The 18,980-nt window shown below is 31.4% G+C and overlaps 1 protein-coding gene across 3 annotated transcripts in view; it reads left to right on the top strand.

Annotated features, from left to right (window-relative positions):
• Window positions 1-18,980, top strand: part of LOC148229559 (uncharacterized) — a 57,141-nt gene that overhangs the window by 3,716 nt on the left and 34,445 nt on the right. The window contains exon 1 of one of the 3 annotated variants that reach the window (XM_088196846.1): window positions 4,467-4,719. The exons of 1 other annotated variant lie outside the window; for it this stretch is intronic. In XM_088196846.1, coding sequence (XP_088052972.1) covers window positions 4,581-4,719 — 139 coding nt within the window. In that variant the 5' untranslated portion in view covers window positions 4,467-4,580. Of the gene's footprint in view, window positions 1-4,466; window positions 4,720-10,551; window positions 10,717-18,980 lie in introns of those variants that run through there. One more of the 3 variants, XM_088196848.1, reaches the window with a different exon arrangement.

Here is an 18,980-nt window from a genome sequence, read left to right as displayed (position 1 = left end):
TTCGCCGTTGCATGCAACCTGGCTTTAGTATATCGAATTTTAATATTTCTATATAGAGCAAGTAGCGAAACTAGCAAAATTAAGTCATTTGTTACATTTATATTACAAAAATGTTTCCGCATCGATAAAAAAATTTTCTAGTGTCATTTAAAAACCCATAAATGTAAATGCAGTTAATAAATTAAATGGTCACAAATCAGTTAATTTGTTTTTACTCTTGTTTAACCGTTTTTTCAATAATTTGCTAAAGGTACATATAAAAAATACAATATAACATGAAAACGTAGATTTAAAAACTAGAGAACCTGATATTTTTTATAATTACTGAATAGTTTAATTTGATTTTTTAATAATTGACTTGTAAGTTATTATATATTTATTTTTATACATATTAATGTGATTTTTTGTATGATATAAATTTAGCAGCAGCTTACTAGTACCTTTCAGATAAATTATATTTCTACTTGTAGAAGTATATATCTACCAGTGAAAATGTATTCCAATATAATATCACTGAAATGTTATTGAAAATATTTTTTCACTAATAATACATATTCATTGTAACATAAATATCAGTTAAATAGTGAAAGTAATTTAAAAAAAAATGCAGTTTGAGAAGTTCAGAAATTCGTGACTATCGTCTTATGCTTATAGTATATACGAACGGTCTGGCTGCAGTCCTTAATTGCCATTATTACTTGTTCAATCAATCGTGTCTGTACCGACATGTAAGGGAGATTACTCCCAGCAGGATTGATCAGTCAGAGGGAAATCCTTCCGTGGGAAAATGAGGATTCATTTCCTTTCGAAATGAAAAGAGACCCTTTGATTATTTATTGATTTTTCTGATTGATACTATTTAAATATTAAATAAAAAATTGACTTACATATTTTGAATCACACTGTAAAATACATATGTGGTATAATTTAACCATTTATATGCACCTTGCGACCGTCGTTTTTTATCTCAAATCTGCACATTTACATTCCACGTGTGAAAATCTGCAATTTTTTATACTATATCGAACATTTTATATAACTTAGTATTCTCTACACACACTAGTAAATTTAAGTTTACATTCAAAAAATATAATATATAGATTCGATTGCAACTTACTATATACATAAGTCCGCTGTTGGAACATTGTTCAAGATAATCCTCGTTTTTTGCTGATGTATCCGTAATATTACATTATACATGATGTGAGGATTAACGATGTTTTGCCGTATGGAATATTCAAAACGATACGCGTAGTTAATGAATTGAAAATTCCAGTTCCGTGAATATCCGAAGGGATATTTTCGTTTTTCGGACGCATGTAGGTATTCAGCTTTACCTACATATGTATATGTATGTTTTTTCGCGAGGGTTGGAAGTTTTTCACTTGATTTATTACCGGATGTAATGTTTTTATTTCTAAAACCGAAGATGTAACGCTGCTTTGGGATTTATTGCATGTAAATCTAACGTCAGGTGTGACGTATGTGGTGATAACTGTCGTAAATACTTTTTTCATGAGAAATGTATCCAGAACGTACTATATACTTGTGAATTTATTTTGGGTATCAGTGTACATATTATTTGATACAATTGCAACCAACTCTTATAATGCAACCATATTCATATATGAATTCTAGGCATACAATCACTATTAAAGGAAATACGTTATAGTCAGATGTAGGAGATTATATGAGTTTTTAAGTGATGCAATATACTCTAATCCATAATAGGCTTATTGAAATTGCTCCCATAAGAAATTCAAAAATACACCCAATAAACCGTTATAGTACTCTATATACATGGTGTGTCAAAAAAAAATAATAAAAAAAAAATAGTGTAACTTCGACAACTTTTCCTGGCACGATTGCAATAATCGTTAAGTTTCGATTTACGTTCAGTTTGGGCCGACTTTACAGCCGAAGCCGTCTCTATAATTATAATCGATACCTATTTGATTAATATTTTACTATGTACTATCTGTTGATTTTTCAATATACGAGGATTACCAATTTACTGCCATTTTTTATAACTAGTATTACTTGAGTATGTTAATAATCATTATGCTTTTTTTTGTAGAGTTAATTATTTATTGAATTTTTTATTTTACACATTATGTATGTTATATTAGAGTTAAAAGTCATATTTTTTGTTGCCATATTACGACATAAGTATATATTTTAATAAAACGATTTGATATAAATTAAATCGTTATTTTTATTTAATATAGCATGTATTGAAAACAGTATCTAAATTATTCTAAAAGTATAAAGTCTTTATTTTGATATCGTATCAAAAATAAAATATTTTTCAAAAGCTAAGAATGAAAATATATTTTCAAAGAAAAGATTCTATTCCATAATAATTGTATTTTTATTTTTATTGTTCTGTATTTTATTTTTAAAGTTTAAACATTAAAATGCTGTTTTTACGAGGGTTACCATTACATTACATACAGCAATTTGTAAAAAATAATCATCACGAATTTTTTTTAAATAAAATTACATTTTATTGCTAAAGCGTCATAATTTTACGACATTTAAGCCTTAAAATTTTTCTTCAATAAAATTGCAATTTATTTAAAAAAAATGCATTGATTTACTTTTATGACGTAACTAAAAATATAATTTAATAGATTTTTCTTTACGTTGGTATTTTATCGATTTATTATTTATAGCAGTAAAGTTTTCTTTATGGCAGTAAAATTCTCAAAAATTATGGCAAAATTGACCTCGACTGTTCTGATATTTTTTTGCAATGGGGACAGGAAATTAATTTAATTAACTGATTTAAAGGGTAATATATTTTAGAGTAATAAGTTTCAAGATATATATGACGTTCAATCCTATTCAGCCCTTAAAATTAAAAAAGGGTAATTTATAAATATGCAAAGAAAATAATAATATTTATGGCGTATCTGAAGGACATAGTTGCGTTGACTCCTGGTATTCGCTAGCCCTCTGAGGGGACATAATCTCCATTGAAGCAGCTTTAGTCTCACGTGGCGCTGATGGGGGACCCTATTCGGCGGTGCCTTCGTTACAGGCCTGACCAACCAAGGGCCATCTGTGGTGTTGGAGTATTTTTTTAAAGGGATCAAGGGCAAAGCCCCGAAGCTGCCGCCGCAGACCCGACAGGCCAAGTACATAGGTCCAATGTCGGGTTCATGGTGCATCTAAAGTAGTAAAACTAAAACTGTCACTGCAATACCGTAGCGAAAACCCGTTATTTAGCATCCATCGTTATCCATCTGGCGGAGGGAAAAGGGTTTTTAGAACTAGAATTTCACAAAAAATATTTGCAAACTATAGTCCAAGTGGTACATTTTTACTGACTTCAGTGTCATATTTTTCACATATACGTTTAGTTAAACAAAAAATTGTATTTATCGATTTAAAGGTTTTTTGCAATAATTGAGAAAAAAATTTGAAAGCTTTTTCTTAAATTAAGTTTTTAAAGAACGTATTTTTATATTAACCAATAAAATAAAAAATAAATTTGCATTGCATCAAGATTATTGTTTCTTCTCGAAAATGTTTCAAGAAAAATGCAAAATGATTTTTGGAAGAATTCTCATGTTTTTTTTTGTTTAAAATTAAATTTATGCGATTTGTTTTAAAATGTTTTCTACCTATTGAAATTTAAAAAAAAACGACAGAAAAAAGTGGACATTAAAATATTAGTTATTTTATTTAGTTAATAAATTTTTTTTTTATTTATTATTAAAAATTTTTAATTAACGGGTTAAAATGATTTTTATTCCTTTTGGTAATCGGATGGTGACAAGTGGCAATTAGATACAGATTAAAGAGAAAACAATATTTTCACATCAATCGTCAGATTTGACACAACCAAGCGGTCATCTTGAGTCGTTATCTTGCCAATATTGCAACCATAAAATGTCGAAAAATTTGTTTATGTGAAATGTGATTATAATATTAGCCAAAAAAAGGAAGTTTTTGTCAATTCAATGTTTAAAAAAATGTTTTTTTTTTAATATAAAATTTAATATAAAACACATATTTATTAAACATCTTGTACTAATTTTCACAAACTTTCTTTGGAGGACATTTTATATGCATACTGATTGATTATTTTTTTTGTAATTATTTTTGTCAATTTTTTTCTATAATATTAATTTTATTAATGAAATTAATAAAATATATTATTAATATTATATTATGATTATTATTAATACTATTATATATGTATATGCACGAATACAATTTAAGCTGATTTTTTACCGGTACCGGTACACATTATGCAATCCCTGACTGCGCATAATGGATATACTTCTGCATAGTATATGCTAATTCATTTATATCTATGTGGGAGATAATCATGCAATTTCCGCAAATACACGAAATAAAAAAAATCACACAACATCTGAGCACCACTGTACCGCTTTATGGCTGTGTTCACATGTGCTATTTTCGTTCGGCCGTCGACGCACATTTCCATTTCCGACAGTTGACCATCGTTATTCGCGGGGTCAGCTCCGCCGCCGTCGTGGAATGGGGGATTTGTGCGTTATTTCCCTCTAGCCGCGTAGGGGGTAGCGTTTGGGTGGGTATCGATTGGTATGAGGGTCGCCGGGAGAGAAAAGCGCGCCAAAGGGCCGCCGCCATCTTGGCAGCGCGTCACCATGGCGACCGCCGGCGCAGCGTCCGCTGCAGCTTCGCCGACGACACACTTATACGGCGCCGTTTTCAAGGACGAGCGTAAGTCGGTTGTTGCGACGCCTGAACGACCCTGGCGGAAAGGGAAATTTTAGGGAAGTTTTTGGTGTAAAGTACCCTCATGTACGACTTTGACCGCGAGTATTCAGTTTTGGTATGAAAGGGATTAGTAGAGTTGGCAATATGAGGGTATTGCAAAATACATGTGGGATAAAGCCCCACTTAGAGATACATGGGCCTATATAATATAACTTTTCAAAGGGGTCATAACATTCATGTGGGATGAAACCGCATTTCAAGGTACAGGGGCTTATATAAAATTATGCTGAACAACTTGCAAGCAAGTTACAAATTTTAAATAAAGCGATATCATGTATTAAGTAACCGTACTATCCATGTGTACTGCGATGCACCATAACTGACAGGGCAAGATCAAAACGGAGATGTTGGCGCCTCTCAATGAGTATACCACTATCGAACACTGCGTTGTGCAGTTTAACATTGCATGTTACGCTAAGCTTTCTATTTTTTATTTTATTTTTTAAAAGTAAATGATATTCTACATAAGCTGAAGTAGTTAATTATTTAAGATTTTAAACCTAATTTGTGCGACATACATAGTTCGATTTGATCTCATCATCACAATATTAGAAAAATCTATAAGATCTATCATGATTTATAATAATATAATAATCATTATTTATGATCTCACAGACACGATAGAAATTGAAAAACAAAAAGGGTGATGTAAAAGATTTTTAAAGAACCGAAGTCAGAATCAAACAGCAATATTGCAACATACAGGGATTACAATAATATCGGAGTTTTCAATACCGGTATTAGAGAGAGAGAGAAAGCAGTCGATACTAGTATTACCGGTATTGACATTATTATTTTAATCAATTGCCCGAAAAATAATCCGAGTACCGCTCGCATGGTTCACCATGTTTATTGATTAGCAAAACTAAAACATTTGAATATTTTGATGAAGACAACATCGTCTTCATCAAAATATTGTCTTTGATATTTTAATGCCTCCTAAATTTTTATACAAGAGGCCAGATCACCACTTGCCAATTTATTACTCATTATGTTTTGTTAGTTACGATTATTCGAAAGGAGTTATATTGTTTCACTCTTTGTCGACTCTGAGATCAAAAAATCGCTTTAACATAACACATTTCCGAGACTCAACTACCTCACTCCAGTCTGGTACAATAAATCACCGTATTCAGCCTCAATCTTTCAAATGAGGCTGAATACTTCAAATTTCAAGAAATGCTTTGAATTGACGATGATTAAAGACCGGCCTTGCGAATAAAATTTACTATTGATATTACAACGCACATGACTGAATCTGCGGCCGAAAACTTTCCACACAAAGCTTGCTGATTATACAGTTAAATTGCATGGGGTTTTTAATATCATTATTATCAAAATATTGACAGTAACAGATTGTTCTTGCAAGTCTGTACATGTGCATTTTTTATCTTTCGCGATACGCATGATGAACGAGCTGTGTGCTCGCAACCCTTTTTGCGTTTATGGGAAATTGAAACGATATTTTGCGTTTATGGGAAATTGATACGCAAAATGTTTTCCGGATGGTTTTGTTTTCTGTGCACGTTTACGAAGGTGATATTTTACGAAGAACTATTGTGTTGTATGAAATAGTTTATTTTTTTACGGATTTATTTCACTTTTTCTTGTGAATAAAATTCACTCGTTAAAGAATCGAGGGCCAGATAAAAAATTTTCACAGGCCGGATCCGGCCCGCGAGCCGTAGTTTTAGATACTACAGGGCTAATTGATTACTATTCAGCATGGAAATCTCATTCCTTGATATATTCTAGAGCAAAAACACGACTTAAATTTGTGACAACAATGTGCTTCATCGCACGAAAGTGTTTTGGGTGTTCTATTTAATACCACAGATTCAATCAACATATGCAATAAAACATTTAAGATGCTTTTTTGGTCTAGTTGTCAAATAATACAACTGACTCGCTCTTAATCAATAAGGTCTAAAAAAAGTTTCTCTGCTGTCTGTATATATCTTATCTATTTTTATTTCAAACTATATTTTTTTATTTTTTTTCCTGCAATGTATGCTGGGATATGATTTTCTTAAGTTGCATCGACCCGTGTGTTCTAGAAGAACTTCGTTTTTGTGCGCTACAAAACTACCAACTTTTGCTTTCCGATTGTTGAGGTACCGCATGCAAGAATATGAGTATTGGATTACTCCCCAATTAGCACAGCTTTCCGACTTTTTAACCATATATCGGATAGTATTGATTTATTCTCATCCAGGTACTTACAGTTGGTGGACATATTGTGCTCTAATTATTATTAAATATAAATTTGTCTATCTGTTCTGTAAATATAAATTTGTATAAATCTGCGTCATAAGAGCGCTTAACAACTTAATTTTTACAAGTATTTTTGCGCTATTATGACGTGCTCTCGTTTGTCAAGCGCTCATATAACTGTCTGCGCATTTGACGTACGCTATTTTGCTAAGCGCTCTCGTGATGCAGCGCTTATGATGCAGCGCTCATTTGATAGCGCACATTTGACGCACGCTCTTTTGACCGGTCGCCGTTGGAAATAGTAATTGTAATTTACCCCCACATTTTTTTTACTGGTAAACGGTAGTTTTTAGTTATCATTACCGGTATTTTACTCATTATGATTCAACAAAGCTCATTCTGATTCAACATTCGTTAGCTGAATGTTCATCAAGTGTTAAAAATTTAAATATTTTCTTTGATTTATTCATATCGGAAATATGTTTTTATAATTTGAAATGTAATTCTTCTTTGATTTTTTGTATTTTTCTTGCAATACTTATTTAAGTTTTTCCTTCTTTATTTATATTATATACAATATTTAGATATATTAATATCAGCCACATCCGCCTCAAAAAGATATTTCTTATAATTAATGAAATACATACGTTGTTCTGAAATTGTATAAAATACAATTAATCTAAAGTAATTGGATTCGTACATTCCCAAAAATCACGAACATCTCATTCGTTAGCTTTTTATCTGGATATGTCACGAAACGAGAATTAGAAGTTGAAAGAAACCATTACCATTGGATGAGGGGGTTGGAAAATATATTCTGTACGGAAAGACTTGAGGATCATTTATATGTATGTAAGCTTACATATACACATACATAATAGATATGCGAATGCATAATATAGGATGTGGGTTGAATCTAAAGGAAAACATGCGTAGGGTCGTGACGCTAATTACGCAAATTTCATAGCGTCACGCCAGATAGTCTCTATTGTTGCTTATACAAGAAGAGATGCTCCGTGGAAGTAATTTGTTTCTTAAAATAGAAGCTTTGTTCTTAAATCTTAATTAATTAAATTGTGTATTACACTACCCGTGTAGCGGCTCCTAATGCGGGTCTGTTGTTTTTTTTCCCGACTAAGTTGTATTTATTTGAAACTTTTACTTATTTATAATGTATTAAGGTAGTCTGTTTATTCTTCATTATTAATGTAGTAAATAAATTTTATTATCTTAATAATATTTTTTTGTTCCGCTTCTACAGATTACAGATACTCAGAGAATATTTTATGTGTCTAATTGAAATACAATGTTTGCTATGTATTCAATATTAACGATTATAAAACACTGAATAACATTTATATTTTTAATCAAGCAATGAACAACCTTGAATAGGGATTATGTGTGTTAAAAAGTGATATACTTTTATCGTATACATTAATATATTGGTCAATTTATAAATTCTTTTTGAAATTCAAGTTTGCAATGTTGTTTTTATAAGCTACTTGTCAGAAAACTTTGCTCGAAATAAATTAATGCGATTAAGGGTTAAATCACGTCAATGAATTGTGAAAAAGTGTACCTATATGTAATTTACCAAGAGTCTTTTTTGTATTCCCTGATGTCGTAAATCAACGGAAAAAAACGAAACATATGTTTTGATGAATGAAACGGAGCATTGTAAAAAACATAAATTTAATCTTCTCTTATGTGGTCAGTCCACATATTCTTATGAAATATTGTCAGAATTTTCTTGTGGCACAAAAATATACAATCTCGAGAAATAATTGAGTAAAAAAATATTTTTTGAGAATTTTTGGAGAAAATGCATTTTTTTTTGTAAAATACGAATGTTTTTAAACGGTTTAAAACCGCTGTAAATTTTTAAGACAAACGATGTTTTAATCCGCTAAATTTATAGCTGCATACAAAGCAGCTAGTATGAAAATAAATATTTTCGATCAACGTTCCGAAAACATTGTTTGACAGTCTAAGTTTTATGACCGAGTCTAGGAATTACGATTAGCAAACATTTCGTTTCTACTTCCTTGAGCGTTTGCCGATCAAAAAAAAAAAAACGAATGCTAGAATCAACGATTATTTCATTTAAGGATCCGTTTGCTGGCTAAATGATATAATGGAAACGCTATATATTATACAATAAGAAGTAAAAAAAATAAAATGCTATATATACAATAAGAAGTAAGAAAAATAATAAACAAAAAAATCATAAAATATCAAAATTAAATGATACGAACCGGACCAACTCCCCGTAGCTGACATTAAACAGGTCAATAATGCACTCGTTATATTTTCTCGTGGCACTTGATATCTTTATCCTTTCTGATTTATTGCGCATACTTTGCAATTTAAGCTGTTAAAAGTTTACCCTCGGTGATGTCTCATTTTAATGAAGATACCCTTTTTCTTAGACTTTTGAAACGCTTTATTACAAGTCGAGCTGGCCTTTTTATGATTTAATAGCACAAGTTATTCCTTCTAATTGTGAACAGAGCTGATTAATTGATGAACCTTTAAATTATAATATATTATTCATAATTATAAAAGTTATATATGATTCTTAAAAAATAAATCGTACGTATCTTTTAATGTGATAATATTTTTACACGCAGTACCATTTTTGGTATTGATGAATCTTGTAAATGTTATTGTTTTTTTTTTAGTTTTAAAATCACCTGGTTCCTATACAGCATTTCTTTAATATACATTTTAATGATATTTTAATGACTTTGATATAATAACGGATGTTTCACTAAAAGTGTCAGATATCCACTCAATCAAAAACAGCTTAATTGGATCAAAAATGTATTTATAACTTATAATAGAGTTGCTTTTTAATTATTTTTTATCCTAAATAAAGACGAGTTAGTTAAAACCACAATAAATTACTTAGAGTTTTAAGAAGGTATTGTTAGCCAGTTCTTCTAAAAAGACATTAATTTTTGTTTAAAATACATGACTCGCAATTGGTAAAGTAAAAATTTGGCAAATATATGACATAAGAATCAACTAGTGAAAAAAGCACAACGCGGAGGACTCGGTTCATAACCTACTATGCTTATAATTTTACTTTTATTATTACTATTTGAGACTAACAAACAATGAAAATATATTAAAATAGTGATTTATTGGGTTATATGAAACTCAGGCTCAACAAATGTATTGAGGTTCATTGTGACTATGTAGAAAAATAAATAAAGGGGTGTTCTAAAATTATTATATAGAATTGATCAAACTAAACATACATATATTGTTTTTTTTTTTGTTAATATATGTTTTCAAAGAATGATAAGAAATTAATTTACATGACATGTCTGAGTTTGATTAATGGCATTTTAGAAGCACTCATTCATCATAATAGCTGACAAATCTATGAATAATGAAGCAGAGTCACATCACGCCCGTTCCTCCGTAGGATAGTTTAATCAGTGTACACAATAAATAATAGAAGCGCCACAGACAATGTGCGTCCACCGAGTTGCGTTTGCGCACGCGCAATGTTGCCAGGCTTCACCCCATGTTTTCCCGGTTCATTTTCCGGCCAGTACAGGCCGACGCCTCTGGGGGTGCGTCGCTACCCCCGACACGTTCCTTTATATCGTGATCGACAACCAAAATAGTCGCGTGCCCCGTGCGTGTGTGTTTTTGACGATACACAAAAGGTTTTGTCACGGCAGAACAATCCGGCGATTACGAGACCTTTTGACCGTAAGTCTTCCGGATTAACGGGCATTGGTCCAGTTTTTTATATACATACAATAACGCGCTATGACACGTAGCGTTTGTGATCTTTCTTTTCACTGATTCGACTCTATCATATTCCATAACTAGCTGTGTCATTCAACCTCACATAAAGCCTACTTAGAACGCCTAATATAAGTTGAATATGTATTGAAATGCACATTTGAAAACAATGAAGTTTGACACTTATGCGACATACTTGCGGTAGCGCAACATCTTAATGTTATTAATTACTCAGCATCCCTAAGTTGCATGGTTATAAACCTTTGTTAAAAATCATTATCGAATAAATAAACAATACAGTAAAACAAAATTTGTAATATAAAATTGAATGGTAATTCTAAATGAATTAACAATAACAAATGAATAAAATACGTTTTAAAAATATATATAATAGGTAGCTATTCAGATATATTTACATTTTTATTTTGTTTTTAATTATTTTTTCCGGATCGTAATACTTATCTAAATGCCTACAGCGATTGGATTAAAAAACAATCAGTACATATATTCAGGAGGTGATGCCAGTTGTAACATAATGGACGAATAATAAGTCACTAGTTATCCAGTTGAGTTTTATATTGTTTGAATACAAATAAATTACCACTGCACAAATTAACCCTTATGGTTGATATGCTGCTGGGAAATACTGATTTAATAATACTAGAATGCAGTTGGTTGTGAAGGTATCGACACATACATATGTGATAAAGTCAATGATCCTTCAAGCAATTGTAATGCTTAATTTGCCTTTTACTAAACGAGATGAACTTCCATTGGGAAGATCTTGTATATATTATTTGAAGAATTTCAAGCTCTCCAAATTTCAATATGTAAAACATAAAGAAAGTTAATGAATGCTTCTCTTATGTTCAATTATAGAGGGAAATGTTAGAGTGGATTGTCCATATCATCTCTCTGAATTTGCAGAAGAAAATAATTTACTAAAAATAGTATATAATAAAATCGTTTTAAAAAAAAGGTACATATTTAATTGGTTTCATAAATATAATAACATTTATTCGTACAAGTACAAGAGTAAATTCAATTTTTCTGCCAATAGCCAAAAATCTACTTGACCCTTTAAGAGCTTTCGTAAACGAGAGTTAGCATAAGTGCCGATAATAAAGGATCTAAATAATTTCATTGTATAATATTTCAGTATGGACTTAACAATTATTGTACATATGTCTTTTTATAAATTTATATAATTGCCTTAGTTATAATATCCCTTATGTTATTTTGATTAAATATAAAGAATTATATAGAAATATTCAATATATAATTCACCGTATTTTACGTAGTATAAAGAGCTATTGTCACAATAAAATATTAGCGAAAATCTGTGTAACGATATAACAGAAAGTTTTGATTATAAGTTAGTTTGTTAAAATCAATACTACATTTAATAAGTATTTTTGTAATATCAAGCTGCTGGGATTATAAAATTTTAAAATATTAAAACAAAGCTTTCCTAAATTTATAAATAAGTCAACTACTAATTAAATGGTAATGACATTCTTAGAAAAATAATGTTATTTGTGATATTAGTATTATGTTCTTATTAGATCAAATTATTAATAATTAATTGTCAATCTGTTGTTACGTGAATACTTCCAGTTATATTTATAATTTATTCGTAAATCTGATGCTGTATTGATTTCTTCTGTAATGTCCTTAATCCGCAAATAAAATTTCTGCCTTCTTCGCCCAATAACTTAGGGGGATACCCTAGAAATTCTGCGTCACTTGTTCATGTAAATATCCTCTAACCTAATTACTCTTCAACCGTTGAGCAAATACTGTTCCTCAGACAGTGGTATGTACACGTTTCTACTACATCCACAAATTAATTCACGAGCTCGGTTCTCCCGTTGACGTTTCGAGTGTTTCTCAACTTTTAAACATTATGCGGCGATGTGTTGAAAATTTACGAGCAAAACACCCCTCGTTTTATAGAGTGATGTAGAGGATGAAATGTAGAATCGGGGGTTGTTGCACTCGCGGGGTGCACTCGGTTGGGGTTGTTTTTTTAACGTCTCGCAGTGGGTGGATTACCGTCGGGTGCATTTGAAATGTCGTGTTGCTGCAGATGCTGCAATTGAAGAATAATATTTGAGTAACAGGTATTTTTCTCGTCTTATAAATACGAAGAATGCATATTCCGATGTGCACATTACAATACCTCTTGTTTATTGTCTTTTTCTATTTTTTTTTATTACAATCTAACCATCATGTTTTGATAGGTTCTTCCATTGCGTTATGATGGCCATTTTATAAAGGCTCGTGTTTTATGGCTCGGCCATAAAAAATATTAGATGGTCATCAGAATCATTTTTTCAGTCAGTATTTATTACAGTTCATTAATAAATTTTCGCCTTCTGCTCAGTCGCTTCCTTCTTCATGTTCTTGGTCTTCAGTACTGACCATCAAAGAAACTGAGCACTCAGATCTTAAATACGGATTTAATAAATTAAAGACTTCTGGACCTGATTTAATTCCCGATTTTATTTTGAAGGATTGCGAAGTCAGTCTCGCTGCTCCTCTAAAATGTATTTATGATCTGATTCTCAAAACATCATCATTTCCTGATCTATGGAAATGCACAAAAGTCACCCCTATTCATAAAAAGGGTGACAAATTATATATAAAGAATTATAGTCGCAGTGTTGTCAGCTCCTGCTAAATTATTTGAAATAATTATTCATAAATATCTCTATAATCACTTTCGGCAAGTTTTGTTAGACCAACAGCACGGGTTTCGTCCTGCCCGTTCCACTGTTACTAACCTTCTGTCGTTCACCAAAACGGTGACAACTTCTCTCGATGCGGGAATTCAAGTAGACGTCGTGTATACAGATTTTGAGAAAGCCTTTGACAAAGTTTGTCATAGGTTATTATTAAAAAAATTGTCGAACCTCGGTTGCTCAGATAATTTAACTCGGTTATTCTCGAGTTATTTAAGCAATCGTATACAGTTTGTAACCTATGGTGGACGATTGTCAAAAGAATATTTTACCCCTTCGGGGGTTCCGCAATGATCCAATCTGGGACCTCTGCTTTTTGTGTTATTTATTAATGACATAAATACAGCAATTAAAAATTCAAGTTTTCTTCTGTACGCAGATGATTTAAAATTATATAAATGCATTCGATCTGTTGTGGACTCCTTCTCTCTACAAAGTGATTTAAACTCTCTGTGGAGATGGGCTTCCATTAACCGTCTGCCCTTTAGTGTCGGAAAGTGCCATACTGTGTCATTTTTTCGATCCCGTTCGCCATCAGCTTATTTCTACCATCTCGGTGATAACATTTTGACTAAAGAAACTTCCACTAAAGATCTCGGAATCACTTTCGAGCGCAAATGGAGGTTCTCTCTACACATACACGACGTCTGTGATAATTCTTTCAAGATGCTCGGCTTTGTTATGAGGAATGCCTTTCACTTTGACGATCCATCATGACACCTTAGTTCGTAGCATTCTTGAATCGGGATCTATAATTTGGAATCCCCGAATAGCCAAATATTCCCTTTTAGTGAAAAAAATTCAAAAAAGGTATTTAAGATACCTTTACAAAAGGACATTTGGTTATTATCCGTACTTATATCCCAGCGCCTTTCTTTTAGGAGCGTTGGGATATGATTCGCTGAGTTCTCGCAGAAAGCTGTATGTCGCTAAGCATTTTTTCAAATTACTAAAAGGTGTTGTCGACAATCCAGCTATTCTCGAGGAATTCCAGTTTTGGGTTCCGGAACATTTTCGAAAATCACGATCGAGACCTCTTTTGATAACCGTTAGGGCTAGGACATCCGCACTTGCCGACTCGCCTATAGCTGTGGCCATCCGGCTCCTTAATACGCTGGTATTAAATATTGACTTATTTAATGTTAGCTACGAGGATCTGATCCAGTTTGTATCATTTAATTTTAATATTTTATAATTTTTTGTTATGTTTAAGTATTGTTATATTTATGTGTATATACGTTTTTTTGTGTTTTATAAATTTAAAAATTGTTTTCTACCATCGTGACGCATTGGGGTAACCTGTTAGGCCAAGATGGTCTTAATTTAATCTAAAATATAAATAGAAAATAAATAAAGAATAGCCAGTATTTATATTATATAATCTCTATTTTAACATCAAGGTCAGTTTTATGTTGATAGGTAGTCAGCATAATAATACATGGTTTTATCATGGTGTTATAGTGCAAACTTGTTTGGTTGGGCTTGCAACGTTGTTAGATATCAATACAACAAGCCGAGCGTGCTCTCCAACGCCGCTCTGTCGTTATTCCAGTTTCGTTTGTCGCTCTGAATACCTTCACGTCCTATATATAACTAAATAGATTTGTTGCATCTTCGCTGAGATGTTCTGATCAGAAATCGTTCACATTTCAACTATCCTACAGTTTTGATGCGAGCGAGACATTTTATAAGATATTTTTAAAATATATAATTTATTGCCCATATATATATAAATGTTACATTTTCTTTTAATTTACACGATCGTCTTATATTTTAGTTCCGATTGTCATATATTTTTATTCTGACCCTGAATAATATAATTATGATTTTATTTACATTTAATTCAAATCTGACTATTTAATTCGTTGCCTTATACAAATAATACTTATATGATTAAACATTTATTGTGCACACCTAAAATAGACGAGCAACATCTCACATATTTTTTTAAGCTTATAGTTATCTCTAAAAATATCATTGATTCGAGACTTTAGATTATTTTTTATTTGAATCATATTTTTTTAAAGAAAATGTGTGTTATTTGTGTACATAGGTATATATTATATTTTGCAACAAATATAAAATATTTTATCTGACATTTATTAAACAAATATTTTACATATTTGTATAATAAATGTCTTTCGCAAAAACTTTTTACTATAAAATTAAACTCAGTGTATACTTTTACATATAAATTAAATTTAATAATCGTTCTAAAAAAGTCCAGTTGTATTATTTTTCCATTTAAATTTACACCTCTCGCATTGGATGGAGAAAAGTGTAGGATTTGTTAAAATTACAGTGAAAATCTACGTGAATTTTTTTTTATTGAATTTATTATAGGTTATTAAATGTTTCTTGAACTGTTTTTCAACATGATTTAAATTGGAGTTAATAACTCCAACTTCAACAATGTTATGTTTCATACACAATGGCTTTATATGTTTTAATGAATTTTCGATAAATGTCTAAAAATAAATACTTGAACTTTGAATACATATTTTAACTTTATGAGTGTTATTTCAAAACACGCAAATCACTTTATAACGTAAACTACATATGCGATATAATATATGTACGTTTTTAAGATTACTATAATCAACCGGCAGTAAAATTTCACTTATCGAAGTAACTCATATAAACATATATTAAACCAGGAAATATCAAACAATAGCTTGTTAAATCTGTATTAAATTCGTGTTATAAATTTTATACATTTCAGAATTCAGAAATTTATTAGTTAGGTGTATAAATTATTTTCACACTGTTAAACCGGCTGGTTTAACCACTTGCTATTTGATCGCAAGAATTTGCAACTTACAAATCGTCACTTAGTTATCTGATTTATATCACGATCGCGTGCTAACTGCCAACGGACAAGTGTCTCTAACTATTAATCCAATAATTTGTAGCCAAGAATGAAAGCGTCATTAGGCATTATCGATTTTACTATGTTCTACTATTTATGGTTTCACTCACGCGACCCAACGAAAGTGTTTCTGTTGTCATCCATCACATTGACTCAATCACGAGTAACAAAAAAAAAGAGCAGTAACAATTACGGTTGCGAAGGGTATCAGTTTATAGCTAAGAATGTAGGATTTAATCCTGGCTTTGACTTGTTAGCGTCGCACGCGGTCCTTTGTTTTCTTTGAAAGAAGGGGGTGAAAATGGAGATATCGCGCTGTGGAGACATTTGCGAGGCGATAAAATGCTCTATGGCTTGGAATAACTGAAAGGATAGACAGTATGTGTCTATTAAAGTAGGATATACGCGGTAAAGTAAAATGTTAAGCATTTATTTGGAAACGAATGGCCTATTACGTGCTTCCATTTTTTGTACGTCATGATAAAAGTAAGTCACATTTTTCAATTTTCTCACAGGAGCGTAATATTTTGTACTATTACCGCATTTTTACAATACTGCTAATATTAAAAAAAAATACATATTTAGTTTGCATTCAAATACTGATTTATGAAAATTTGACTTTTCTCAATTCCTTCTCGACAATTTCAATATAGAGGAACTAAAGTAGCGCTTAATTAATTATTACTTATGGTGACCAACGGATCCTAACAAAAAACCTGACCTAATTGACTTCATTATAAATATAATATAAATTCTTAGGAAATTACATTTAAGAACTAGATACATATATCATTTTTTAAATACCATTTAAAAACTAGTAATGCCACAAAATATTCGAATCATAATAGGTGTATCTTATATATTTATTATTAAATCTACATTAATTAATGCATTTCTCTAGGTTAATTTTACACACAATATTGATGTAGAAGACTTAGATTTTTTGATTTTCATATACGAATTATTTTATCATTTGGATGAATCTATAGTTTTATATAAACAAATAAAAAAAAAACAACAAATTAAATGGATGCGATAAATGCAATTATAAATTGTACATAAGTACATATAATATAATAAATTATAGGGACTTATTTTTATTCTAATATGGAAACATTTTTTTCGTGTTTTAAGAGAAAAATAACACATAACTGACTAGGAGTTTCGCTGCTTAATATTTTTAGAAAAATTAAGCAGTAAATTATATTTTATCAATTCGCTATGTTGATTAAATATATTTTATTTTATTTTATTTTATTTTTTCGATTAAATTAAGACCATCGTGGCCTAACAGGTTACCCCAATGCGCCACGATGGTCGAAAGCAAATTATAAATTTATAAAACGTATATATATAAATAAATATAACAATACTTAAACATAACAAAAAAAAAATTATAAAATATTAAAATTAAAAGATATAAACCGGATCAGATCCTCGTAGCTAACATTAAATAAATCAATTTTCAATGCCAGCGTATTAAGGAGCCGTATGGCCACAGCTATAGGCGAGTCGGCAAGTGCAGATGTCCTAGCCCTAACTGCCATCAAAAGAGGTCTCGATCGTGATTCTCGAAAATGTTCCGGAACCCAAAACTGGAATTCCTCGAGAATAGCTGGATTGTCGACAGCACCTTTTAGTAGTTTGAAAAAATGCTTAGCGACATACAGCTTTCTGCGAGAATTCAGCGAATCATATCCCAACGCTCCTAAAAGAAAGGCGCTGGGATATAAGAACGGATAATAACCAAATGTCCTTTTGTAAAGGTATCTTAAATACCTTTTTTGAATTTTTTCCACTAAAAGAGAATATTTGGCTATTCGGGGATTCCAAATTATAGATCCCGATTCAAGAATGCTACGAACTAAGGTGTCATATAGGATGCGAATAACTGACGGATCGTCAAAGTGAAAGGCATTCCTCATAACAAAGCCGAGCATCTTGGAAGATTTATCACAGACGTCGTGTATGTGTAGAGAGAACCTCCATTTGCTCTCGAAAGTGATTCCGAGATCTTTAATGGAAGTTTCTCTAGTCAAAATGTTACCACCGAGATGGTAGAAATAAACTGATGGCGAACGGGATCGAGAAAATGACACAGTATGGCACTTTCCGACACTAAAGGGCAGACGGTTAACGGAAGCCCATCTCCACAGAGAGTCTAAATCACTTTGTAGAGAGAAGGAGTCCGCAACAGATCGAATGCATTTATATAATTTTAAATCATCTGCGTACAGAAGAAAACTTGAATTTTTAATTGCTGTATTTATGTCATTAATAAATAACACAAAAAGCAGAGGTCCCAAATTGGATCCTTGAGGAACCCCCGAAGGGGTAAAATATTCTTTTGACAATCGGCCACCATAAGTTACAAACTGTCTACGATTGCTTAAATAACTCGAAAATAACCGAGTTAAATTATCTGAGCAACCGAGGTTCGACAATTTTTTTAATAATAACCTATGACAAACTTTGTCAAATGCTTTCTCAAAATCTGTATACACGACGTCTACTTGAATTCCGGCATCGAGAGAAGTTGTCACCGTTTTGGTGAACGACAGAAGATTAGTAAAAGTGGAACGGGCAGGACGAAACCCGTGCTGTTGGTCTAATAA

Source organism: Plectrocnemia conspersa, unplaced genomic scaffold, assembly GCF_051122295.1.
Source record: "Plectrocnemia conspersa isolate PC_06_02 unplaced genomic scaffold, ASM5112229v1 ptg000011l, whole genome shotgun sequence".
In the NCBI taxonomy this organism is placed as follows: domain Eukaryota; kingdom Metazoa; phylum Arthropoda; class Insecta; order Trichoptera; family Polycentropodidae; genus Plectrocnemia; species Plectrocnemia conspersa.
This window is presented reverse-complemented; position numbering and strand designations above follow the sequence as displayed.